At 49.6% G+C, this 26,478-nt stretch overlaps 1 protein-coding gene across 4 annotated transcripts in view; it reads left to right on the top strand.

Moving 5' to 3' along the window:
• TNS2 (tensin 2) overlaps window positions 1-26,478 on the top strand; it is a 387,080-nt gene that overhangs the window by 231,204 nt on the left and 129,398 nt on the right. For all 4 annotated transcript variants that reach the window (XM_086959724.1, XM_086959742.1, XM_086959733.1 and 1 more), the window contains 3 exons: window positions 2,923-2,988; window positions 5,209-5,325; window positions 11,827-13,392. In XM_086959724.1, the coding sequence (XP_086815850.1) occupies window positions 2,923-2,988; window positions 5,209-5,325; window positions 11,827-13,392 (1,749 nt within the window). The remainder of the gene's footprint in view (window positions 1-2,922; window positions 2,989-5,208; window positions 5,326-11,826; window positions 13,393-26,478) is intronic.

Consider the following 26,478-nt stretch of genomic DNA (forward strand, 5'->3'; position numbering starts at 1 on the left):
GGCTGCAGGTTGTGCAGAACGCTACTGCCAGAGCTATACTCATGGTAAACACCAGAACACGTATGTCACCCCATCTGAAAGCCCTACACTGGCTCCCGGTGAGGAAAAGGGTTCAGTTTAAGGCCTTAGTGCTTGCCTATCGTGCCTTCCATGATACAGGTGCAGTAGATCTGAGGAAGAGGATCCAGTGTTACCAGCCTCAACGGATCCTTAGATCCTACAAGCAATCACTCATGGTAATTCCTAAGTTTACGAAATCTCGGACAGGAGGAAGGTCATTCCAGGTTCAAGCGCCCCGTTTGTGGAATGAATTACCTTTACATCTTAGACAGGCTCATGACTTGCTGTCGTTTAAAAAACAACTGAAAACGTGGCTGTTCCAACAATAATTACTGGTTGGGCGATTCTTCAGGAAGCTTCTGTTCTTGAGATTAGCCCCCGGACATTCTTTGTGAGTATCCGTGGGCTTTATAAATATTTTATTTCATTTCATTTAATTTCAAATATGATGGGGAGCTCACATGGACAACCTTTAGGTGAGGTGACTGTGGACACAGCAGGAAGCTGTACAAAACATCAACATTCTAGAGTTAAAGACAGTGTTCCTAGCCTTAAAGCCAGAAAGAGTTGTACAGGAAAACAATTCTAATATAAACTGACAACACAACCAAAATGTTTTACATAACCAAACAAAGGGAAACACATTCTGTAGCACTTTCGACTCTAGCTCAGCAGCTCGGAACGTGGGCGATTCCACAGAACATAAACATAATAGCAATCCACCTGTCAGGCAAGGACAATATAGAAGCGGACAGACTGAGCAGACAAGCTTTGTCATCCCACGAGTGGGAGATTAATCAATTCAAACTCAAAAAGATTTTCGCAAATAGGGATCTCCAAAAGTCAACCTCTTTGCAACACCCTAAATGTAAAATGCCAAAACGTTGTGTCCAGGCAACCATGCAATCAGTCTCTAGGGAATGTGTTATGAATAAACTGGTCAGGGAGATTTGCTTACGCTTCACCGCCCACTCGGCCCCCGATACCACTACTCCACAAAGTAATCAACAAGGGCAAAATCAGCCACATGGCAATGATTCTTACTGCCCCACAATGGGCGAGGCAAACATGGTTCTCAGAAAAAATGGAGATATCGCTAGGAGCAATTCACAAATTGCCACACAGACAAGACTTACTAACCATGCAAGAGGGAAGAGTGCTCCACGCAGATCCAGAAAGCCTGAGCCGCACTGCATGGCTCCTGAGGACATAGAATTTGCTCACCTAAAGCTACCAGAAAGTACTGTGGCAGTCCTAAGGGAAGCAAGAAAGCTGACCTCTAGAAAATGCTACTCTGCAAAATGTAACAGATACTCTCTGTGGTGTCTTGGAGAAGGTCTTTCCCAAAAATTCACAAAAGAAAAAACAGTTCTAAGGTACTTCACACATCTACTGCAGAGTAATCTAACCTAAGCATCACTGAAAGTTTACTTAACAGCAATTGTAGCATACACAAGAGGACACACATGGAAGAGCTTCTTCACTTCTCACTTGGTAAGAAGGTTCCTGGAAGGAGCAAAAAGAATCGCCTCACCAAATACAGTGCCAGCACCCACATGGAATAAAAATGTAGAACTAGCTCAACGGATGAAGGCACCATTTGACACACTACACAAGGCGATGCCACAAATGCTCCCACTGAAGACAGCCTTTTTAGTGGCTATATTTTCACTACTTAGAGTTAGTGAGTTGCAAGCACTAACATTACAGGAACCCTACTTCCAAATACATAATGACAGAATTGTCATGAGAACAGATCCTCAATTCATGCCAAAGGTGGTATCAAAATTCCACATAAACCAAACCATACAAACACCAAGTTTCTTGAAGAATCCAAAGACACAAGCAGAGAAAGCACTGCACACTCTTGATGCTAAAAGACCAGTCATGTATTACATTGAAAAAACCAAGGAATATAGAAAGACAAGCAATGCTTTGTATCTTTTGCAAACAGTTTTCTGGGAAGGCCAGTAACCAAGAACACAATTGCCAGATGAATTGCACAAGGCATACAGTTGTGCCACAAACAAGCAGGACAAACATTACAAGGAGCCCCGCTGGCTCACTCAACAAGAAAGAAAGGAGCAACCATTGCCTTTCTAACCAATATTCCAATTCAGCACATTTGCATGGCAGCAACATGATCTTCAGTGCACACGTTCACAAAACATTACTGTGTGGACATTCAAATGAATAAGGAAGCACAAGTAGGGCAAAAAGTCTTGCAATATCTATTCACAAACCAACGCGCGTCTTCCACCCAGCCACCACAAGACTATCCAACAGCTATAAAGTCTATGCACCGCATGTGAATCCAGAAAAGTTTCATGCTGCAAAACGTATAGTTTCTTACCTGTTGGTGTAGTTTTGCAGGTTGAAGAATTTTCTGGATTCACTAGCGCACCTACCCTCTTCCACCAACAAAGATGAGATAAAAGGGAGGGGAAAAAAAAGAAAAAAGAATCCGAAGATGGTGGCCAAAGTTAAGAGCTTCCGGAGGAAGCACGTCGACGTCACAGGAGGACACCAAATGGTGGGATGTCGACGCCCACTAAACCCTCCCCCAAAATAAAACAAGGACAAATACAACAATTCCGGACCCAACCACTAGATGGTGGAATAAGGCACAGCATGTGAATCCAGAAAATTCTTCAAGCTGCAAAACTACACCGACAGGTAAGAAACTATAGGTTACAGACTGAGGAGGCATAGGCATGGCACACTTGTGGTTACAGTTGGATGAGGCACAGCACACTTGTGGTTACAGATGTCGTGAGCACACTTGTTATAGGAAGACTACTCACCCGCTCTTAGTGTCCTCATGTGTTCAGGTCTACTTATGTGGCTTCTTGCTCTCCTCAGATGACCGCTTCCCTTCTGATGCCGCCGTAGAATTAATCTTCTCCTCTGGACCAGAAAAGATCAAAGGTGAGAAGATTTAAGATTTCTCTTGAGTATCCAACACCCATCAATCAGGTTCAGAATGCAGCACCTCCCCCACCCCCATCTGCATCAAAATTCGGCACCCACTAATCCTAACCTAGAAGTGTAGCACCTGTCAATCAGGAATTCAGGTAACAGAATCCTCCTATCAACCTCAAAATACATCACTCACCAATCCCAATCTAAGAATACAGCATCCATCAATCAGAGATTCAGAATACAGAGCCCAACTATCAGCCGCAGAATACATCACCCACCAATCCCAATCTAAGAATAGAGCATCCATCAATCAGAGATTCAGAAAGCAACACCCACCTATAAGTATCCGACTATAACAGCCACCAATTCTAACCTATGAAAACAGACAGTAGCCATAAATAAGAGTTTTAGAAGGCAGCATCCATCTGATCAGCCTCCGAATACAATATACACCATCCTAACCGAGGAGTGCATCACCCTTTAATCATGGATTCAGAATGCAACACCAACCTATCAGTCTACTGCACGTATATCGGCCTCAGAATACATTACCACCAGCCCTAAACTAGGAATACAACCCTTATCGATTAGATTCAGAATGCAGCTTAAGCCTACATTACACGCCAGTTCTAACTTAGGAACACAGTACCCTTCAATCAGACATTTAGAATACAACCCTCTCCTGTCAATCTCAGGATACATCACCCACCAGTCCTAACACAGGAAAACAGCACCTAGCAGATATTCGGATGGCAGTACCCAGCTCTCAGCTTCAGAGTACAGCCCCCGCTGTCCTAACCAAGGAGTACAGCACTCATCAATCAGAGGATCAGAATGCAGCACCCACATATCGTTCTCAGAATGTACCATCCACCTATCCTAACCTAAGAGTACTGCCACAGCAATCAGATATTTAGAATACCACAGCCACCACTCATGGCCTCAGAATGTATCTGCCCCAATCACAGGGGAATAACGCACCCACCAAGTCAGAGTCTAGGAATAAAACACCCACCCATCCTCAGGCTATCAGAGCAAAATATCCACCAGAACCTCATTATTCAGCATCCATCAACCCAGAACCTTCGTATTGAGCATCCACCATCTTTAATTGCCTCAGGATGAGAAGACCACCAATCATAGCTTATAACAGCTCCACTCTGCCGGAGTGATTCTGTGTGCCATCTGTCTCTTCAAACTAAGTCTTGTCTGTATGAGCCTCACGCTAGGGCCTCAGTTCTGATCTCCTGTCAGAGTCTCTCTTTAAGGGCTCATTACTACAGTTGGAGCTCCTCAGATTTCTCTCCTGGCTCCTCGATCCCACTGTGCTGTTTCTTCCTAGATCCCTCCTTGTGAAGATGTCCTCTGTACAGCCCCTGAAGATACCCTCTGTGCAGCCCCTGAAGATCCCCTCTGTACAGCCCCCGAAGATCCCATCTGTACAACCCCCGAAGATCCCCTCTGTACAACCCCCTCGACGATCCCCTCTGTACTGCCCCCAAAGATCCCCTCTGTACAGCCCCAAAGATCCCCTCTGTACAGCCCCCGAAGATCCCCTCTGTACAGCCCCCGTAGATCCCCTCTGTACTGCCCCCGAAGAGCCCCTCTGTACAGCCCCCAAAGATCCCCTCTGTACAGCCCCCAAAGATCCCCTCTGTACAGCCCCGAAGATCCCCTCTGTACAGCCCACGAAGATCCCTGATCCCCTCTGTACTGTCCCCGAAGATCCCCTCTGTACAGCCACTGAAGATCCCCTCTGTACAGCCCCTGAAGATCGCCTCTGTACAGCCCGAAGATCCCCTCTGTAAAGCCCCCAAAGATCCCCTCTGTACAGCCCCCGAAGATCCCCTCTGTACTGCCCCAGAGGATCCCCTATGTACAGCCCCCGAAGATCCCCTATGTACAGCCCCCGAAGATCCCCTCTGTACAGCCCGAAGATCCCCTCTGTACAGCCCCTGAAGATCTCCTCTGTAGAGCCCCTTATTTCAGCAAATATCAATGCCAAGTGATGGTGTCAATTCTTTTCTCTCCTTACTGTCATCTTAGTCTTTCATTTCTGTCAAAATCTCTTTGTTAAACTCTCTCCCTGCAAGTCCTTTCCACAATCCTACATTTCTTAATCTATCCTCTTCCCTTTTTCCCTCCAGTTCATCCTCTTTGTACCCTGCACCATCCTTATCTTCCTGATCCCATCCACTGCTAACGCTTGTTCTCCTTTCCGAAAAGGCAGGGAGACCTTCCGCAATGATCCAGACGTGACGGTGGACTACAACATCACAGACCCTCTGATCCGATATGATTCATATGAAAACTTCAACGTCCGCCATGAAGACAGCCAGGAAGGTACTGCATGGGTCCTGGAGGGGGCAGAGATTTTGAGCCTGACTTTAGCGGGTGGAAGGTAGCAAAAGAGGTCACTGGAAGAAAGGCACACCCTAGGATATTCTGAGTAGTACAAGGTACGAGTTGGCAGTATTCAAGCAGGTTAAGTGTAGATGGTATCACCTATATTTAGTTGTTAAAACTGACCTGGATATCTTGAAGGGCCTTGTGTAGAATAATGGCAGGCACACATAGTTTTTAATCAGGCAGAGTGTACTACCATATATTACAGAGAGGGCAGCACAGTTCTTGAGCCTGCCCGGTGCAGGGGAGACAGGACTGACCTCTGTGAACTACTAAGTCCTTCTCCGGGGGTGTGCTTCCTCGACCGACCTGGTGGTTAGAACAGTGTACCAGGCGGATGTGGTTGGTGACTGCAGGGACGTGTCTTCTCCACTTCAAGGGAGATGCGGACTGGTTGGCGAAGTGCTGGCAGCCCGCAGAAGCTTTAGGAGGATGCATAGCTGCAGGACAAATCGGGCCTTTGCAACTGTCGGGATAGCAGCAGGCAGGCAGAGTTTGGCACAAGATCCGGGGCTGGTCTACAGTTCCTTTGTTTTCATCTCTTCTTGGCATGTCTTCTATTCCCAGTAGATGAATCCTGAGTTCCCAGTGCCAGGGGGCTACTATTGAATTTAGGTGTGTTAAGGGGAGTGTATGGTATTAGTGAATGGGCTACCTACCCAATAGGTGACTACACTCCCTATATGACCACATCCTGAGGAGAGTGGGCATAAACATGAGACAGAGTTCCTAATTCCACTAAAAACAAGATCAATCAATCAATCAAACATTTGTAGAGCGCACTACTCACCCGTAAGAGTCTCAAGGCGCGGGGGAGGTACTGCTACTGCTCGAACATCCAGGTCTTGAGAAGTCTGCTGAAGGTCAGCAGGTCCTGGGTCTGTCGCAGGTGGATGGGGAGGGTGTTCCATGTCTTGGCGGCGAGGTGGGAGAACGATCTGCCGCCGGAGGCCGTCTGGTGGATGCGTTTAACAGCGGTGAGGGTGAGGTCAGTGGAGTGAAGCTGGCTGTTCGGGGTGTAGAAGGTGAGTCATTTGTTGAGGTATGTTGGTCCGGTGTTGTCGAGTGCTTCGTGAGCGTGGGTGAGGAGCTTGAAGGTGATCCTCTTGTTGATGGGGAGCCAGTGCGGGTCTCTCAGGTGAGGTGTGATGTGGCTGTGGTGGGGGATGTCGAGGATGAGGCATGCGGAGGCGTTCTCTATTCGTTGAAGTCTTTTCTGTAGTTTGGCCATGGTTCCTGCATAGAGGGCGTTGCTGTAGTCCAGCCTGCTGCTGACGAAGGCCTGGGTGACCGTCCTTCTGGTTCCGGTGGGGATCCATCTGTAGATCTTGTGTAGCATGCGGAGGTTGTTGAAGCAGGGGGAGGTGATGGCGTTGACTTGCTGGGTCATTGAAAGTGATGAGTCCAGAATGAACCCCAGGTTGCGTGCATGGTCGGTGGGGGTCGGGGCAGCTCCCAGTGTGGCCGGCCACCAGGAGTCGTCCCAGGCGGAGGGTGTGGAGCTGAGGATGAGGACCTCCATCTTGTACGAGTTCAGTTTCAGGCGGCTGTTCTTCATCCATTCGGCGACGGCCTTCATTCCTTCGTGGAGGTTGGTTTTGGCGGTGGTGGGGGCCTTGCTGAGGGAGAGGATGAGCTGAATGTTGTCGGCATATGAGATGATGTTGAGGTTGTGCGATCAGGCTATGTGGGTGAGCGGTGTCCATGTAGACTTTGAAGAGTGTCGGGCTGAGGGATGATCCTTTGGGTACGCCGCAGATAATCTTGGTGTCTTTAGATAAGAATGGAGAGAAGCAGACTCTCAGGGTTCTGCCGGTGAGGATGGAGGTGGTCCAGTCCAGGGCTTTGTCACGGATCCCTGTGTTGTGGAGGCGTGTGTGTAGGCTGTGGTGGCAGGCGGTGTCGAAGGCGGCCGAAAGGTCCAGGAGGATGAGGGCCGTGGTTTCTCCATTGTCCAGCAGTGTCCTGATGTCGTCAGTGATGGCGATGAGGGCGGTTTCGGTGCTGTGGTTGTTGCGGAGTCCGGATTGAGATGGGTCTATGATGTTTTTCTCCTCAAGGAAGCGGGTCAGTAGGCTGTTGACAATCTTCTTGATGACTTTCGCTGGGAATGGGAGCAGGGAGATGGGCCGAAAGTTCTTGAGGTCCTTTGGGTCTGCCTTGGGGTCCTTGAGTTGATTGGCATGTTTCCAGCTCTCCGGGAAGGTGGTGGTGTCGAAGGAGCTGTTGACAATATTCCGGATTTGGGGTGCGATGATGGGGCTCTCTTTGTTGAAGACGTGGTGAGGGCAGGGGTCGGATGGTTATCCGGAGTGGATGGTCTTCATGATTTTGATGGTGTTGTTGCCGTTGACGTGGTTTCAGGAGAGCAGGAGGCTGGTGTGGCTGGGAGACAGTGAGTCAGAGTTGTCGGCGGCTTCGGTGGGGGTGGGAGGGGGGGGGTTGGGTGTTGAAGCTGTTGTGGATGTGTGCGATCTTGCAGTGAAAGAAGGTGGCTAGTGAGTTGCAGAGGTCTTGCAACAGTGGGATGTCGTTGGCCCTGGAGCTGGGGTTGGCGAGTTCCTTCACGATGTTGAAGAGCTCTTTGCTGGTGTGCTCATTGTTGTTGATGCGTTCTTTGAAGGAGGTCCTTTTGGCGGTTCGAATGAGTTGGTGGTGCTTGCGGCTGGCGTTCTTGAGGGCTGCATGGTTGTCCCGTGTCTGTTCGTGGTGCCACTTCTTCTCTAGTCTCCGGCAGGTCTGCTTGGATGCCTGGAGTTTGGTGGTGAACCAGATGGCCCTTCTGTCGGTGCATCCATTTGAGGGTTTCTTGATCGGGGCGAGAGTGTTGGCGCAGTCCTCGATCCATTGTCTGAAGTTGCAGGCGGTCGTGTTGGTGTTGGTGGAGTCGGTTGGTGGGTCTCGGGTGAGGGTGGTGATTAGCTGGTCTTCGGTGACGTTGTTCCAGCTGCTGTGGGGGATTTGTTGTGGGTGGTTGTGCGTGGTAAGTTTCTCGAAGGAGAAGTGGACGCAGCGGTGGTCGGTCCAGTGGAGTTCTGTGGTGTGGTTGAAGGTGACGTGGTTGCTTGCGGAGAAGATGGGGTTGAGCGTGTGTCCAGCGGAGTGGGTGGGTGTCGTGATGAGCTGTTTGAGTCTGAGGGTGGTGGAGTTGCTGTTGTTGTCGTTCTCGAGGTGGAAGTTCAGGTCTCTGAGGAGGATGTAGTCTGTGGATGCTAGGATGTGTGTGCTGACGATGTCGGTGATGGCATAGCTGACCAGTGCCCAGGGTCCGGGGGTCTGTAGACGAGGGTTCCTCTGAGGGTCGTGTTGGGATCGGTGTGGATCTGGAAGTGCAAGTGTTCGGCAGAGCTGAGGGCAGCGTAAGATGGTGGAACCCTAGGGGTGTGACTAACTTGAGACTAAAAACGCTTTCTGACTAGCTAATTTTCCCTCCTGTCCTGGTGCCAAATGGGCCTCGGGGCAGGGGGTGGCATCTCCCAGGTCTGGGGGTAGCCAGGGTTGCATATCCAAGGCGGTAGAAACTTTGACGCATATGGCCTTGATATGCTAAAACACTAGCCATCCTGCTGAAGGAGGTGTTAACACCTTTCTCTAGAGCAGGCATTATTTCTGGCCTCTGACAGCGTGGGCTCTCGCCTGCAGGGGTCAGAAACTTGTGGGGGCGACCATGTCAAAAGGAGTCACTTTCCTACACTCAATTTTCATATTTGCCTGCTCACCTCTGGATCTAGCTCTGGGAGTTTTACTATGACTACCCCTTTATTAGGGTCAATCTAGCTCACAGACATCTCCCCAGGTTTCTAGGTGGGCACAACTAAAGTGTGAAAGTGTTCGTATCCTAGCACTCAAACCTACATCAATAATAAAAATGACACAGATATATTTTCAAACACCACAATGTGGGTGGTGCTCCGTGATTGTGCCTCAGGAGAAAGTTGTGTTTCAGAGTGAAAGTGGGGATAAGTCTGAGATGGCTCCCACTTTTCCCACTTTGCTGAACCTGTGCCTGTCACTCAAGAAAATAGCAGAATTGGATGCCATTAGCTAAAAGCAGTCCAGACTTCCTCTGTATGGGCTTCTCCCTTCCCACTACTTCCGACACCCATAGCCTATACATTTCCTGCTATGAACCTAGACCAGGAAATCACATTACCTACAGCCCGCTTGGCGCAGTCCCTTAAGGGTAAAGACCCTGTTGCTTATCCTACCCGTCAGGATAAAAGTGTTAGCAGGACGCAATATGGGATCATCTTTCCATTGGAATGTTGGAAGGAAAAAAACGTTGGCGCTCAATTAACCCCTATAGGCTACCTTTTGCTTCCCTGGTGGACGAAAGAAAAGGTGAGTCAAACCGTTGAAAGTACATGCATCCTCCTCTCGGGCTGCTTGTAGTTTATAACAATATAATATGGACAGGATATATAATATCCTGTCTCTTGGCTCTTTCCTTTTGTGGATAAATCTGCTTCGATTCACAGACAGTGAGGGTGCACTACAGAGCACCTCTCATGGATGCAGTGAAAAGATTGGGTACTGCCCTGCCTGTAGAGATAGATGAAAGACTCCTACATGGGCTCAGAGACCGAGAAGCATTTCACCTAGCACAGATGGCTGTAGATCTGCTATCGGCGTTGCAGTCTTCAGTCCCCCTTATTCAGTTTATTTAGCTTCAGTGGAAGCATCATACACACAAGTATTAATTAAGAGAGTACCACCCAGCATTACTCGTGGCCTGCAAAAAGCAAAATAAACCGTGCTGATATTGACAGAGGGATGAGGAGGGGCCTTACATACCCCCACATGTGCTGGCAGCAAAGATGTATATTTGCATACATGCACCTATCCCATGATTCTGTTTTCCTTTCATGTATACACCTGTTGATAGTCCTGGCCTGGAATGTGATTATTGTTAACCACACAACCGTGAATCCCTGTGTGTTGCATTCATTCCCCTCAGCAGGGTGGTTCATACCCAACGTACCCATAGTCAGTGTAGTCCAGTCATACCTTTCCCTCACCCCCAGAAGAGAACAGGAAAAGAAAGAGATGGATGTGCAGTAGCCAGAAATGCCAGTAGCAGTGTGTTTACCCCCAGAACAATATGTAAGATATCTCAGTGTGTTGATCACCAGCTTTACAGAGCTGTGCGCACCTCCAGGTCACAGACATGCACCCTATGCTAAATAAAAAGAGTATCATTGACTGGGTTAATGTAAGAAAAAGTTAATAACCTGTAACTACAGTTCAGCAGCTTTACTACTTTTCATGGATGCAGGAGATTGAATCATTCTCTATCCTCCCTCAAAGAAGGGGAATGACTAAAGCATGTGAATCTATGAAAGATCCAATGCAGGAGAAATAAAAAACATTACTTACCTGTAAATACTCTTCTCCAGCTGGGGTATCTTTCATAAATGCTCACTCCTGAATTATTCCTTGTTGTTAAGGTGAAAGTCTGATGCGATTCCCACCTTAACAACAGGAAATGATTCAAGCATGTGCATCAATGAACGATCCAATGCCAGAAAATTAATGGTTTAGGTGGCAGGAGATCATTCAGCGCGTGGTGTGCCCCATACCTCTGTCTGTAGAATGCAAATCAGAATATTTCTCAGTTTGGAGGACTGTTTCTGGAAATATCTGGCTGGGGTCATCAATGGTGCTGGTATCCCAGAATCCTTTCTATCACAGTGTCCCCAGAGGGGATAGTCCAGCAATCATAGACATTTCAGAACACGGCCTTTTAGACTTATCAGCTCGACCCGCCTCCCGTGGCTTGCGCAAGATGCCAGCGTGTCCCTCGTCAAGTGCCGCCATTTAACATTATGTGGGTGCCATGAAGGTGTGAGCAAAAAACAATCACTTGTTTAACTTATTAACAGCCAGACGGGCTAATCTGTACGTATCCATTTTCTCTAATCCCTCCGAAGTCTGTGTTGAGTGAATGATTGTAGACCTCTTAATTGATGAGGCAAATGTTATCACACGTTAGCATATTCAACTCCTTTGCATGCTAGACAAGAATTTACTGTGTTTGTGTACACCTCTTTCTACTAGATCTGCAGAGGGGCAGGTTTACAAGGGAAAATGCTTCATTTGGATCTTTTGCTGGCAATCTAGATATTATATTCCGCATCATCACTCTTTATTTCAGCTTTATAAAACGATAAATGCACAAAAATACAGATATAATAGTGTTGATTATGTACAATTTGATCATATTCAATTAAAAAAATCCCTGAAACACATATATTCTATGCATGCATCATAAGGAGCGTATGTACAATGGTTCATGTAAGCAGCCCACCCTCACAAATGCACTGATCTTCAGCATCTGGACTCGTTTATCACCAATAACTAACAGTTTAGCTGCGTCTTAATCAATGCTGAATATCTGAGTAATAACTAGAGTTTGTTCTGTGCCATTTCTATTTCCAGATCTAGCCCACACCCGGGGTCCCATCGATGGGAGCTTGTACGCCAAAGTGAGGAAGAAACGGAGTCTGAGCATGCCACCCAGCCCCAGCAGCCCTAGCAGTGCTGGTGGCTCGGAGCAGAATCACCGATTGATGTCCATCAGCAGCGACTCAGGCCATTCCTCCACGATAACAGAGAGGATGGACGATCCTGTGCCCCAAAGCAAGACGTTGCCCACTCCAGCTGAAAAGGAGGAGCTGGAGCGGCTTCTGGGAGGGTTTGGGGTACGAGACAAACTTGAAACCCAAACACACACAGAGCCAGCCTGCCAGAGGGAAGGAGGTAGTCGCAGTGGCCTCACTGAGAGGGAGACAGCCATCTTGGATGACGAACTGACGGAGATGGGTCACTGTGGGATGCTTGGTGCATATCCTGGGAAGAGAGCTGTCCTCTCCCGTCACTGCTCCTGCAGAATTGGGTACCACTCACAGAGCTGCCTCGACCCCAGGTGCACACACAGTCCCGAGAGGGCCCCGAATGGTCTTTATGACATGCCAGATGGTACCCTGGAACGAAGGAGACAGCCCTATGGCATCAATGGAGTTAATGGCCTCCACCAAAACCACCACCAAAACCACCACTCACCTCTTCACCATGAAGACTGCTCCCAGGTCCAGCCTGGAGACAGCTATACACAGGTGGAGAAGAGACGGGTATACCGTTCCCAATCAGAGGGCACCGCTTCACAGCAGTGCCACTTAGGCAATGAGATGCGACCTCAGAGCCCTCAAAGGAGGACCAGCTTGCGGGATCACCAAGGGCATATGTACAAGCCTTCCAACTACAGAGAGCTTGTATTTATGGACGGACACCCTCTGCGAAACCTGGAGCCTCCAAAACTGCCACCAGTGTGCCCGTGTCAGGACTGCCAAACAAAAGCTGCCCATGAGGAGATGAGCCTCTCTACCGCAACCTTTTACGGGCTGCGTTTGGACCGGGAAGCTATTCCACCGTCATCAGAGATGTGGTCCCACGATAACATGAACTCTGCTGTCCTCCACCAGCTCTCTCGCGGAGGGCATCCAGCGCAACCAGGGTCTCTGCTTATGCCCGCGACTGCTTATGGACAACTTGTGCGAGGGCACCATGACACACCTGTCTTCGATTTTGACCCTGCTCATACTAAGATGCCGCCTCTTTTTGGACATGCATACCCCCCTCATCCCAAGGCCCATCTAGACCCTTACCACTTCACCAGGTTTGCTGAAGGACGATATACCCCTGGTTACCCAGTAATGGCCGCTGGGCATGGACCTTTCAGTTATTTATCACCCCAGTGCCCACAGCCATCCTTCTGTAACAGTCCGGATTATGCCAGAGCACCTGCCCGGCCTCCATGCCTATCTCCCCCTGAGATGCGATCTTGCACAGGCGAACGCTACTCCCCTCCGTCGGGCCCCATGAGCCCTCAGGGGATACCCCATTCATCCATACGTGGTCTCAGCTATGGAACTCACCCAGAGGAGAGTGGGGATAACTACCCATCTGCTGTCCAGCAGCACCGAGTTAGAATGTCTCCTACGCAAGGTAAGTACACAGGTGGGCGGGCTTGTTTGTGGTCACTAGTCCTTTCTGCTTTCATAATGCAAAATGAATGTATGTTGTGTATTGCGGTGGTGCTGCAATGAGGGCTATCTCATCAGTATTCCCCCCCCGGCGTACCGAAGAGACATGCATGTCATTTTCAGGACAGTATTTGCAGGATAGTGCTCACAGGGGCGTAGCTTCAGGGGCAGTGTTTAGGGTGTTACACCCCCACTCATAAATGTATTTTCAGATGAATAGTTGGGTGCAGGTGCTTTTAGTCAGGTATGGTGAGACGTCTGTCGGATTTCACCTGTGATTTTTGCATATACACACACTCTCTCTCACCTCTGTTTTGAAAGCCCTAAAAAAATGTTTCCAAAATATAGTTTTTCTTTCATTTAGTACTCTTATTAATCCGTATTCCTCTCCCTTTTCACTGCCTCTTAAGCCCCTCTTTTGCGCCCTGCTTGTTATATAATTTATTTCAACATTATATGCCAGAGTGATTGTTGGGAAATCTGTAGCTCTGGGAGCTGGAGATATAGGCTATTGCCGTTGGCCTACAAATCTGGCCCCCAATGGCTCCAATCCCCACGGAACCCCCTCCCCTCGGCGCAAGAAAATGCCCAATAGAATAAATAGGCAATCATGCTCAGCCCATGGGGCTATTGAAAAAGTCCAGTGCTGAGGAGAAAACCTCAAAGGAAACTTAGGGCTTACACACACAAGTGCGGGCAGTCAAGAGAACTCAGCTTCTAAGGAGCTTAAGTGGTTTCTTTTTCACACATTTTAATGTTTTTTAGATCTTTAGAACAAAACACGTATCGGTCAACTTACATCTTTTCTGATTTTCTTTCAAGAGTCCCTCTTGTATGAAAATGCAGTTTTGTTTGATTTTTGAAAAATTATTTTCTGAAAACGCTGACTAGAAGTAAGGCAAATCTCAGATATAAAACATGTTTGCTTTCATTCACATGCCTCTTTTTCATCTTGTTGCACAATGCTACCTTAACCTGACACCACCACACCCATGCCTTGCCCATGCTTCATCTAATCTTCACCTCCCTGACCCTACAATGTTCTCTCCTCCATCTTCTCAACACTGGGCAGGGGTATTCCTGCCCCTTAAATGCCTCCTAAACAAGTTTCTGAGGCAGGGCACTGTGAGGCAAAGAAGTGAAAAACAGTAGCACATCCATCCTCCTGTTTTCCCCAATGTTCCCCAACCCCACTCCCACCCCCACCTCCATCACCTCTGAAGTGGGTGCCCATAATCCCAAGATCTCCCAGTGTCCTATAGTCCAGCCTGTCCCTGAGATTAGTGTTTCATCCTCTGTAAAAGCTGGTTTTACTTTCTACAGCTCTTGTAAGGTAGTGGTGGATGGTGCGGGACAAGCCTGTGAGTCCATTATACACTGAAGAACTCTGTATGTCCCTTGGATGGACCGGACTTCTACCATTCAAAACTCAACAGTTGAGTGATCCTTGTCTCAGCACTGCTATAGGTCGCTCAGCTGTGTCCACATACTAACAGCTCGTCACTTCAACACAACTAGAGCAAGCTCAGCTTGGTCCAGAAATAGATGGTTCCTCACCTCAACCCAACATCCATCCCTGTTTAGTAACATACCTACTCTTGCTTCTCATTATCCCTTTCAAGGTTTGAGAGGGGCCTGACTCCAAAATGGTTTTGCTCATGGGGGCCAAGTGTAACAAAGTTTGAAGACCATTGACTTAAAGTGATAGGAAAGGATTGAATTGAACACTGTCATTTCACTGGGAGAGGCAAACACTTCTGAAAAATAGTCGAATTCAAGACTAGGTAGATGGCCAAGGGCTGAGGCAGTCAACGTTCTAACTGTCAAAAGCTTTTTTGAAGATTATTCATCTCATAACATTAGGGAGGGATGAAACACTTGGGAGAAATTCAACCTGGCTTGCTCTGGGAGAACAGGCATTAAATCACACTTACCAGGTAGTTATTTTTCAACTCCAGTAAACTCCATTTCTAAGACAATAATTTCAGTTATAATCTAAGGGTTTAAAGCACTCTATACTGTGGTTATTTTTATCTTAAGTTCTAGCCCCATCGAATCAAATATATCACCACAGGTAGTTGGAAAATGCTTTGTCTCAAACCCCCTCTTCTCTCAGCTGTGGGAGCACCACCACCGACTTAATGAAATGTATGCCAATGAGCTGAGTGAAGTGGGGCCAGAAGGCAAACGTGCAGTCTGGATACGCGTTACCTGTGGATCTCATCACTCGGTTTCACTTATATCACCAACCCAAGTGCACTATGCACCCATTTCTTGCCATACAACACAGTTAATATATTTACCTATTTCCAGTGTTTGAGTGCCAACCATTTTAACAGTGGCTCAGTAGATACAAAATGGTGGTGGCTTGCTATAGAGTGGAGTATTAACTAAGGACATATTGTAAACATGTGCAAAATCAAGAGTCCGGGACTAAGCATCAATGCTAGGAATTTTATGCAGGAAAATATTCAGTGGTCTGTTTTGTTTAATAACTACTGAGTTGTACATACTCACGGATGATAAAAAGCTAACAACCTTATCTTAATGCTTTACAAAAACAACAAATGAATGTCAATCAGACGATTGAAGTAGAAACTTTTTTGTGCCCAGTGAACAACTGAAAGAGCATTACAAATAGTAGATTTGAAGCAAAGACTAATGTACCTCTGAGACAGAACACCAAATAATTCGTTGTAGCAATTATTTCATAAGCTATCAGATAAGTCTCAGGTAGTCCAAGTGCACATTCGCCTTCTAAGGAAGTTACAGCATTGCCTGACTCTGGTCAGTGATGGTCGCTCCACCCGCCGCGCGGCTCTCCTTGAGTGTGCCTGGTCTCCCTGCCTAACAGTTCCTGCTCGCTAGCAGTGCTTGTTGCTTCTCTTGTTCTGCGCTTGTTTTGCTTTTTGCCATCTTCTCGCCCTTGTGTGAGTGTGCCCGATCTCCCTACCTGCCTGGTCCCGCCCGCTACCAGTGCTTGTTGCTTTCTCTTGTTCTTGTTCTTGTTCTTGTTTCGCTTTTCGCCGTCTTCTCGCCCTCCCCGCTCCCTGCCGCTGCTCCCCTGCGGCCCGCCCCCCCTTTTGCCTTCTGTACCTGATCCCCTCCCCGCGCCACCCCGCTCCCGCCTCCCAGCAGCTCCTCCCTCCCTCCGGATACTTAAGGACTGGTAGCGCGACGGGGAGATGTGACCTGACCTGACTCTGGTCGGTGACGGTCACTCCACCCGCCGCGCGGCTCTCCTTGAGTGTGCCCGGTCTCCCTGCCTGCCTGTTCCTGCACGCTAGCAGTGCTTGTTGGTTCTCTTGTTCCTGCTCTTGTTTCGCTTTTCGCCGTCTTCTCACCCTTGAGTGAGTGTGCCCGGTCTCCCTACCTGCCTGGTCCCGCCCGCTACCAGTGCTTGTTGCTTTCTCTTGTTCTTGTTCTTGATTCGCTTTTCGCCGTCTTCTCGCCCTCCCCGCTCCCTGCAGCTGCTCCCCTGCGGCCCCGCCCCCCCCTTTTGCCTTCTGTACCTGATCCCCTTCCCGCGCCACCCCGCTCCCGCATCCCAGCTGCTCCTCCCTCCCTCCAGATACTTAAGGACTAGTAGCGCGACGGGGAGCTGTGACCTGACCTGACTCTGGTTGGTGACGGTCGCTCCACCCGCCACGCGGCTCTCCTTGAGTGTGCCCGGTCTCCCTGCCTGCCTGTTCCTGCTTGCTAGCAGTGCTTGTTGCTTCTCTTGTTCCTGCTCGAGTTTCGCTTTTCGCTGTCTTCTCGCCCTTGAATGAGTGTGCCCGGTCTCCCTACCTGCCTGGTCCCGCCCGCTACCAGTGCTTGTTGCCTTCTCTTGTTCTTGTTCTTGTTTCACTTTTTGCCAACTTCTCGCCCTCCCCGCTCCCTGCGGCTGCTCCCCTGCGGCCCCCCCCTTTTGCCTTCTGTACCTGATCCCCTCCCCGCGCCACCCCGCTCCCGCCTCCCAGCTGCTCCTCCCTCCCACTCCGCCCCTCCCACTCCGCCATTTATGGCGGAGTCCGCATACACGCGCAGCGGGCCAGCCCCAAGCGCGCCAAAGGCAAGCCCGTTTGCGCCCGTCCGCGCCTGGACCACGCCCAGCGCCAGTACCCCTGGCCCCCGCAGATGCCAGCTCACCCGACGCACCTACGACGCCGCCACACTCAACGCACTAAACACTGGCCGGATCCCTCCGGCTGCTACCGAGCCACCCCTAGAAGCACCCAAGGACCCTTCGCCTGCCAATCCTGCAAATTCTCCTGCATCCGGACCTGTACCGCACCCGCCAAGCCGAGCACCAGCAGCAACCACCTGAAGTGCATCCTGCTCAACGCACGATCCGTCCACAGACACGCTGTTGAACTCTGGAACCTGCTCGACACCACATCCCCAGACGTCGCCTTCATCACGGAAACATGGATGAACGCCTCCTCAGCGCCCGACATCGCCATCGCCATCCTGGACGGATACAATGTCACCCGGAAGGACCGCGTCAACCAGACAGGAGGAGGCATCGCCATCGTCCACAAGAACACCATCCGCATCACGACCAACTCCGACGACACCCTCACAGCCGCCGAACATCTTCACTTTCAGATACACACCGACCCCAAGACCACACTCAGAGGCACCCTCATCTACAGACCTCCAGGACCTCGCACACAATTCAGCGAAGACATCGCAGACTTCATCAGCCCGCACGGCCTCGCCTCCTCCGACTATATCCTCCTAGGGGACCTCAACTTCCACCTGGAGAACAACAACAACAACAACACCACCACCCTGCGGGACAACCTCGCCAACCTCGGACTCAAGCAACTGGTGAACACCCCCACCCACTACGCAGGACACACGCTGGACCCAATCTTCTCCTCCAGCAAGTACATCTCCTTCAGCCACTCCACCGAACTCCACTGGACAGACCACAGCTGCGTCCACTTCAGCTTCAGAAGAACCACGACTCACCACCACCCGCAACAGGTTCCACGCAGGAACTGGAACAAGATCACCACCGACCAGCTCACCACATCACTGAACCAGAACCCCCCCGCCAGCTCAACGGACCCCAACCAAGCAGCCAACAACCTCGCACAGTGGATCACCAACTGCGCTGACGACCTCTCACCCCTGAAAAACAACCCCAGCAGACCCAGCAGCAAAAAAGCCTCCTGGTTCAACGACGACCTCAAGAAATCCAAGAAGAACTGCCGTACCCTCGAGAAAGCCTGGCGCACAGACCCGACCACAGACAACATGATCTCCCTCAAGCACGCCTCCCGCATACACCACCAGCTGATCCACACCACCAAGAAGACAGCATTCAAGGAACGAATAGACCACAACGCACACAACAGCAAGGAACTCTTCAGCATCGTCAAAGAGCTCTCCAACCCCAGCGCAGGAAATAATGACATCACTCCCTCACAAGACCTCTGTGACTCTCTCGCCTCATTCTTCCACAGAAAGATTGCCGACATACACAACAGCTTCGGAGCACAGACCTCACACCCAACCGCCGAACCGACGCCCCCCACCAGCACCCTCCGCGCCTGGACCCTTGGATCATCACCCTCTGCCTGGTACGACTCCTGGTGGCCCCCTGCCCTGGGCAGCGCACCCAAACCAACGGACCACGCACAAAACTTGGGCTTCATCCTTGACTCCTCCCTCTCTATGACCAGACAAGTCAACGCAGTCTCGTCTTCATGCTTCAACATCCTACGCATGCTCCGAAAGATCTTCCGATGGATCCCCACCGAAACCAGGACGACGGTCACCCAGGCCCTCGTCACCAGCCGACTGGACTACGGAAACACCCTCTACACCGGAACCACAGCCAAACTACAGAAAAGGCTCCAACGCATCCAGAACGCCTCCGCACGACTCATCTTGGACAACCCCCGACACAGCCATAACTCCGGACACCTGTGAGACCTGCACTGGCTCCCCGACAGCAAGTGAATCACGTTCCGACTCCTCACTCACGCACACAAGGCCCTCCACAACCTGGGCCCCAAGCACCTCAACAAACGCCTGACCTTCTACACTCCCACCCGCCAGCTACGATCAACCAGCCACGCCCTCGCCGCCGTCCCACGCATCCGAAGAGCCACCATGGGAGGAAGATCCTTCTCCTACCTGGCAGCCAAGACTTGGAACACCCTCCCCATCCACCTCCGCCTGACCCAAGATCACCTCTCCTTCAGGAAGCATCTCAAGACCTGGCTGTTCGAGCAGTAGCAGACCCCCCCCCCCCCAAGTGCCTTGAGACCCTCCGGGTGAGTAGCGCTCTATATAAATGCCTTGATTGATTGATTGATTGCCTTTCATAGAGAACACACCGGTACAAGATGTGTGTAAAGCAGCTACATGGACTTTCATCGATACTTTCACACATCTTCACTGCCTACATATCCTGCAAGACGAGGCAGTGTGGAACATGCAAGGCTGAGAAACGTATTTGCTTCTACAACCACCAGGGCCGGCTCTAGGGCGGTGAGACTGTTGCCGCTGCACCGGTTGTTGGCTTCCTGGGGGCGCAGTGTTTGCAAGTTTATTATGTTTTTAAAGCACCTGCTGCTGCATTCTTTTCCTCCAGCAATTACCAGGCATCACAATAATGTCAAGATAACTCCTGTTATTAATGCTCTTCCTAGACATTTGACTTATGTGAAGGTAGTGCAGAGGGTTAATATGCCTGCTCCAAATAGCATGTACAATTTAGATTTCAGATTAAATATAATGTAAATAGGTCAGCAGCCTTACAGCTTTTAAAAGAGACATCTCTTTTTTACTAGCAATTTTTAACTTAAAGTCTTAATATAGAATAGTGAGCTATTAACTTTCATCTTAGAACTGCTTACACCCTGCAAAGTATACAGTATAGAATAATGTTGCAAAAAGAGTTAATTTAGGTAGAAATACATTTTTATTATTAAAGAAAACTCCCAACTATTTTTTTTTTTAAAACATATTTTTATTGCAGAGTCAGAAACAAGACCTCAGAATGGGCCAACCAGTACACTTACGGCATCACATTAAGCTGGACATAGGTGTGTTACACAGCCATTTAGCCCACATCCCGGAGGCTGGGCGGCGCGTCAAGTCTTCTGTACCCGAGAAGGTGCCTCAGTGCTCGCCCTTTCCGGGCGTCCGGTCAGCTGCACATGTAGTATCTGCTTTTACCCCCCTAAAACCCCACGCACCATCAAGCGAACACAGATTGCCCCTGGGGACGCCTTTAACAACTCTCACCCGCCCCAATGCTGTTCCCCCCGTCATTCCCAAGAATTTATTTATTTATTTTGAAAGTTTTATATAGCGCGAACAAGATCTTCGCAGATATCAGAGCGCTTTACATAGGAGAGGAGCAAATATACACAGATACATCTAAAGTGTTAAAAGTACAGTGAAATGATATCATAAACAATCAAGTAAGTCAATTTCAAAGTCAAACAAAAAAGCAAAGGGTTCGAACAAGTAGTACAGATGAGCAATGAGTCTTTGAAGTTGATCCCCATTAGTGGTTCAAGTGGATTTAGCCATGAGGATCGCTTTTACTTCTTTCTTGAAAAGTATGGTAGATGAGATGAGCCTGGTTTCAGGGGGGAGTGAGTTCCAAATCCTGGGAGCCATTCCTGAGAAAGAGCGTTTGTAGGTTTTTTCTTTGCGGAATCTTTTAGGCTTTAGCAAAAGATTGTTTGTGCCTCTAGTGTTTCTGGATCCTCCAGAAATCGTCAGCTTCTGAGCCAGGTATCTAGGTGAGCTAAGGTGGACAGCCTTGTGCGTCAAACAAGCGATTTTCAGGTGTATCCTGGCTTCAAAAGGCAGCCAGTTCAGGGATTTGAAGTCAGGGGAAATGTGTGAGTGTTTTTTTGATCCAGTGATAAGTCTCGCTGCGGCGTTTAAAGAGGCTCTTATGGGTGCCGTAGTAGCTAGGGGGAGACCGCAGAGGGCGGTGCTGCCGTATTCTATTCGAGGTATGACAAGTGATTGTACCGCAGTTTGGAAGTCTTTGGCTGGAAGGAAGGGTTTAAGTTTCCTAAGGGTGTTGATTTGGTAATTTGCTCCCTTAGTTGCTTTGTTGATGTGTTCCTGCATGCTGAGATTGGTGTCGAGTGTTATGCCCAAGGATTTCGCTGAGTCCACGATGGTGGGTTGAACATTGAGTGCCGTTAGGTGTTTAAGCCACATTTGTGCGGTAGTGATCTTCGCGGGAGGTGAGATCAAAAGGAACTCTGTTTTGAGGGCATTGAGTTTGAGATGATTAGCGGCCAGCCAGGATTGGGTGCTACTGATCGTTGAGTTCAAGAGCGTGATGTCATTGGGTGATTGAAGTTTGAGATAAAGTTGGGTGTCATCAGCATACATGTGGAAGTGTACATTGGATTCTTGTAGCAAGGTGGTGAGAGGTTCCATAACTAGGTTGAACAAAGTTGGGGATAGGGAGGATCCTTGTGGTACGCCTAGCGATACAGGTCTTGGCGCGGACATCAAGTTGTTGCTCTTGAATTTCTGCGACCTGTTATGCAGAAAGGATGTGAACCATTTGAGCACAGTTCCAGATAGGCCCATTCTTGTGTTTAATAGTTCGAGTAAATTCTCATGTTTGACGGTGTCAAATGCGGAGGAGAGATCAAGGAGGATGAGGAGGCAGGTATCGTTATGATCTAGGATTTGGAGGGCGTCATCGATTATGTGAGTCATAGCCGTTTCAGTACTGTGATTTGCTCTGAAGCCTGATTGATGAGAGTTGAGAAGATCAAACTGAGTAATGTGTTTAGACAATTGTATTTGTACGCATTTTTCCAGCAGTTTGGCAAGAGTCGGAATGTTGGTGATGGGGCGGTAGTTGTTGAGGTCAGAGGGGTCGGCTGTAGGTTTCTTTAGCAAGGGTGTGACTTGTCCAACTTTGAGGGAGTCGGGAATGGACCCTTGTTGAAGTGAGCTGTTAATGATTTTAGTCCAGAGTGGAAGGAGCGACGGGGTAAGGACTTTGACAGCGTTAGCAGGAAGGGGGTCCGTGAGGTGATTGGAAGGTTTCAGAGTGCTGAGCAGTTTGCCAATTTCTTCTTCCGTGTAGGTGACAAAGGTTGACCAGGTGGCATTGTTTTTTGGTTTAGTTGGTGCTATGCAGTGGGGTTTGGGGTAGCGGCTTGCATCCATGAGTAGATCATTCTTTATGTTGTCAGTTTTTTGGATAAAGAAAGAGGCGAAGTCTTCGCAGGAGGGAGCTTCGCCCATAGTGTTGAGAGGTTGGGGGTGTTCTTTGGATTGCGTTCGGATAAGCTCAAACAGCTTTCTCGGACGATTTTTGGCTAGGTCAAGCTGACGGCTGAAGAAGACTGATTTTGAGCGTTTTATTTTCCTGAAGTAGGCATTTCTCTTTTTCTTCAGGGTTTTTAGGTTCAGTGCAGAGCGAGCTGATCTCCAGGTGCGCTCTGCCATTCGCATGGCGCGTCTGTCGTCATTGAGACTCCCGTCGTACCAGGGATTGGAGATTTTTGCGGAGGCTTTTTTTAGCTGCAAGGGTGCAACTTCATTAATTATTGAGGACATAGTATTAAGATAGTGATCAGTCAAGGATTGGACGTCCTTAACGCCAGTAGGAGGAAATAGTAAGTTGCAGCTGTTGGGGGGCAGAGTTTGAGTTTAGTTTTTTCATGTCTCTTTTCCAGACTTTGGGCCTGGCGGATTGAACAGGGTTAAATTTAACTTTTTCATTGATGAAGAATGTGATAATATGATGGTCTGACCAGTCACAGGGTTGGATAGATTCGAGTTGGATAGAGGCTTCTTTGGAGATGATAAGGTCGAGGATAGAGCCTTTCTCGTGAGTTGGACTATTGCAGATTTGAATGAGGTCAAGGGCGTTAAGGAAATTCTTCAGACCTTTTACCACCGCATCATTATGATCGTTCCAGTGGAGGTTGAAGTCACCAAGGTATATTTGTGTGAGTTGTCGCCCGGAGTTGGTTGAGATCATATCCATGATTTGTTGGGAGAAGGTAAGGTTGTCGCCGGGTGGGTGATAAACGCCATGAAGAGTGCAGATCGGTTTGCCCTCACTGATAATATCGAGGCAGATGTATTCACAGGAGGTTGGGGAGGGTGGGAAGGGGAAGTTACTTTCTGGACAGAGAGGTTGCGCCTGTGTATACATGCGATTCCGCCACCTTTTTTATTGCCAGTCCTGTCAAGTCTAGTGATGTGGTAGTTGGGGGGAACCAGAATGTCCATTATAGGTGTAGAAGATTCTGTTAGCCATGTTTCAGTCATGATGATTAAGTCAAGATCCAGTTTTAGGATGAGATCGGCGATAGCGAAGGAGTGTCTTGCGGCTGATCTGCAGTTGAGGAGAGTGCATTTGAGACGGGGTGTGTCGAGGGTGGAAGGGGGTTCTAGAGCGAGGGGGACTTTACTCAGGTTACTATGGATAGCTTTTCTGTTGTTCAGTGTGGGGGGTCTAAGGGGATTGGAGTGAATCGTAGGAATGGCAGTGAGAGTGTTGGGTGTATTGCTATGGGGAGCTGGGTCGTAGGAGCGGAGGAGGGCGATTGTGTCGAGGTCCGAGAGAGGATTACAGGAGCGATGGGGGCGGTTTTCGCGGTTGTGAACAGGGATTGTGGTCCAGTGCGGTGGGAGTCGAGTGCGAGAGTTCGTCGCCCGGGTGGAGGTCCAGTTGGGAGGGGAGGTGATGGTGGAGGCGCGTGCGGGCTGTCTGGGATGTGTGCTGAGTAATTGTTTGATGATGTGAATGTCTTGTTTGATCTGGTGGAGGGTGTTGGGTGAGGGGTGACTGGAGTGTGATAGGCAGAGTAGTTGTTCTTCCGGGATCGCCTCATCGGTGAATCACGGGTGCCTGTCTGCGGTCTACGGTAGCCCCTCACTTCATTGACCAGCTCTATGCCCTGTCCGCTGATTCTCTCAGACTGTGCCGCGGTGCTTAACTGCTATCCCTAACACCCCCCCTCCACCCCCCTTCAACTGCTGCTGATGCGGGCACTCATAGTCTGAACTAACGCTAGAGCACGCCACCCATCAGGAGGTACTTACAATCACGTAGCCTACATGGAGCCCTATACAATCACTGTTCCTCCTCTACATCCTCGGTCAAATAGTCACGCAATGCCTGGACTACCATGTCCCAGGCTCTCGCCATGTCCAAGCATTTCTCATTGCCGGTTCTAGTAGCTTGCCGCATTCTGATAATACTTTCACAACCTGACCATTTCAACAGCTCATTCATCCATCTCCTCACCGATGGGCCTTCCTTGGACTTCCAGTGCCAAGTTATCTCTCTCTGAGCCAATATAAGTCCCAGGTCTATGAATTTACTCGTGACTTTCGTCTTTTTAGTATGAGGGAACCAGAGCAGCAGACATGCCGCCATGTCAAAGTCCACTTCCCTGTCTGTGACCGCATTCAGGAGTTCCCCCACTGCCGGCCAATATGCCCCTAGTTTCGGACATCCCCATAACAGGTGATCCAGGTCAGCCTCGGGCGCCAAGCATCTCGGGCACACTGCGTCAGACACTTGAAAGTACCGCTTTATCCTCTCCGGGGTCAGGTACGCCCTATGTACAATAAAGAAATGCACCTGCTGAAATCGTGCATTCCTCGTACCCTTCCACGTCCGTCGCAGCACATGGCTCCAGACTGTGTCCGGAATGGGCTTGTCCAAACTGTCCTCCCATTGCGACTTCAGCGTCAACAGTGGCATCAGTCCCTCAGTCAGCATTATAGTGTGAAGGCAAGTCACCGCCTTAACAGTGCCCGCGGCCATCACCACATATTGGCATGCCAAGGTCACTTCAAGCTCAGCCAGCCCTCCCTTCCAATGCTTTTGCATCGCCGCCGCCACCGCCGCGTGCAGTAGGAAAGTCCCGTCTGGCAGACCAAATTGCTCCTGTAACGTCTGATAGGGGACCAACGTCCCATCAATATACAGGTCCCCCACCATCTGCAAGCCCAAGTCCTCCCACTCCAATAGCTGGGACCTGTCGCCCCCATGCGGCAGCGCGGTCAGCATCCCCAACGGTATCTCTGGTGCATACGGCCGGTCTCTCTTCGCTCTTTTCAAACTTCTATGCCAGCATAATTTAAGCGTCCTCTCTTCTATCGTAAGATCCCTCGTATCCAGTTTCTGCTGCATAATTATATATGACAAGACACATCTCTGGATACCGATCCCACGGTCACGTTCAGGTCCTCTGAATTCTCTGGCAATATGCTGTGTCAGTATCTGCAGCTGTGCCGCCAGGTAATACAGTTCAAAGTCGGGGACTGCCATCCCCCCCTTCAACCTTGGGTCTAGTCAGGGTACCCAGTGCCACCCTACGCCTTCCATGACCCCAGAGGAACCCAGTCAACAACATCTTCAGTTCCTTAAATACCCGCTGCGGGATCCATATTGGCAGTGTTCGGAAATAGTAGAGCAGCCGCGGAAGTGCCACCATCTTCAATAATGCCACTCGGCCCAACACCGACAGAGGGAGGGAGGCCCAGAAATCCATGCAACCCTTCAGCGCGCGAATGCAACGCCCTACATTCCCCTCTAAGAGGTCCGCAGCCTCATGGTAAACGCGCACACCCAAGTAGGTAAAGCAGGAGGGTTCCCATACCACCTCTCTCGCTAGTGGAGGACAGGGCGCACCCAACCGCAATGGGAATACACAGGTCTTGGTCCAGTTTACCCTAAGGCCCGATAACTTCCCGAATCTAGCCAGCATATCCACTGCTCCTTCTAGGGACTGCCCAGGGTCTGCTAGGTACAATAACAGATCATCAGCGTATAATGATATGTAATGCGAGTCCGGCCCGTGCGCAATCCCCCTGTACACGGCACCTGATTGTGCCTGTGCTGCCATCGGTTCCATCGCCAACGCGAACAACAGGGGGGATAGTGAGCAGCCCTGCCTCGTACCCCTACAAACAGGGTAAGCCGAAGACACAATCGGCCCCAGACGCACCCGCGCCCTTGCCGACGAGTAGAGCACCTTTGTCCATCTCCGGAACTCCTCCCCGACTCGAATTTCAGTAGCACCCCATCTAG

Source organism: Lissotriton vulgaris, chromosome 1_1, assembly GCF_964263255.1.
Source record: "Lissotriton vulgaris chromosome 1_1, aLisVul1.2, whole genome shotgun sequence".
NCBI lineage: Eukaryota > Metazoa > Chordata > Amphibia > Caudata > Salamandridae > Lissotriton > Lissotriton vulgaris.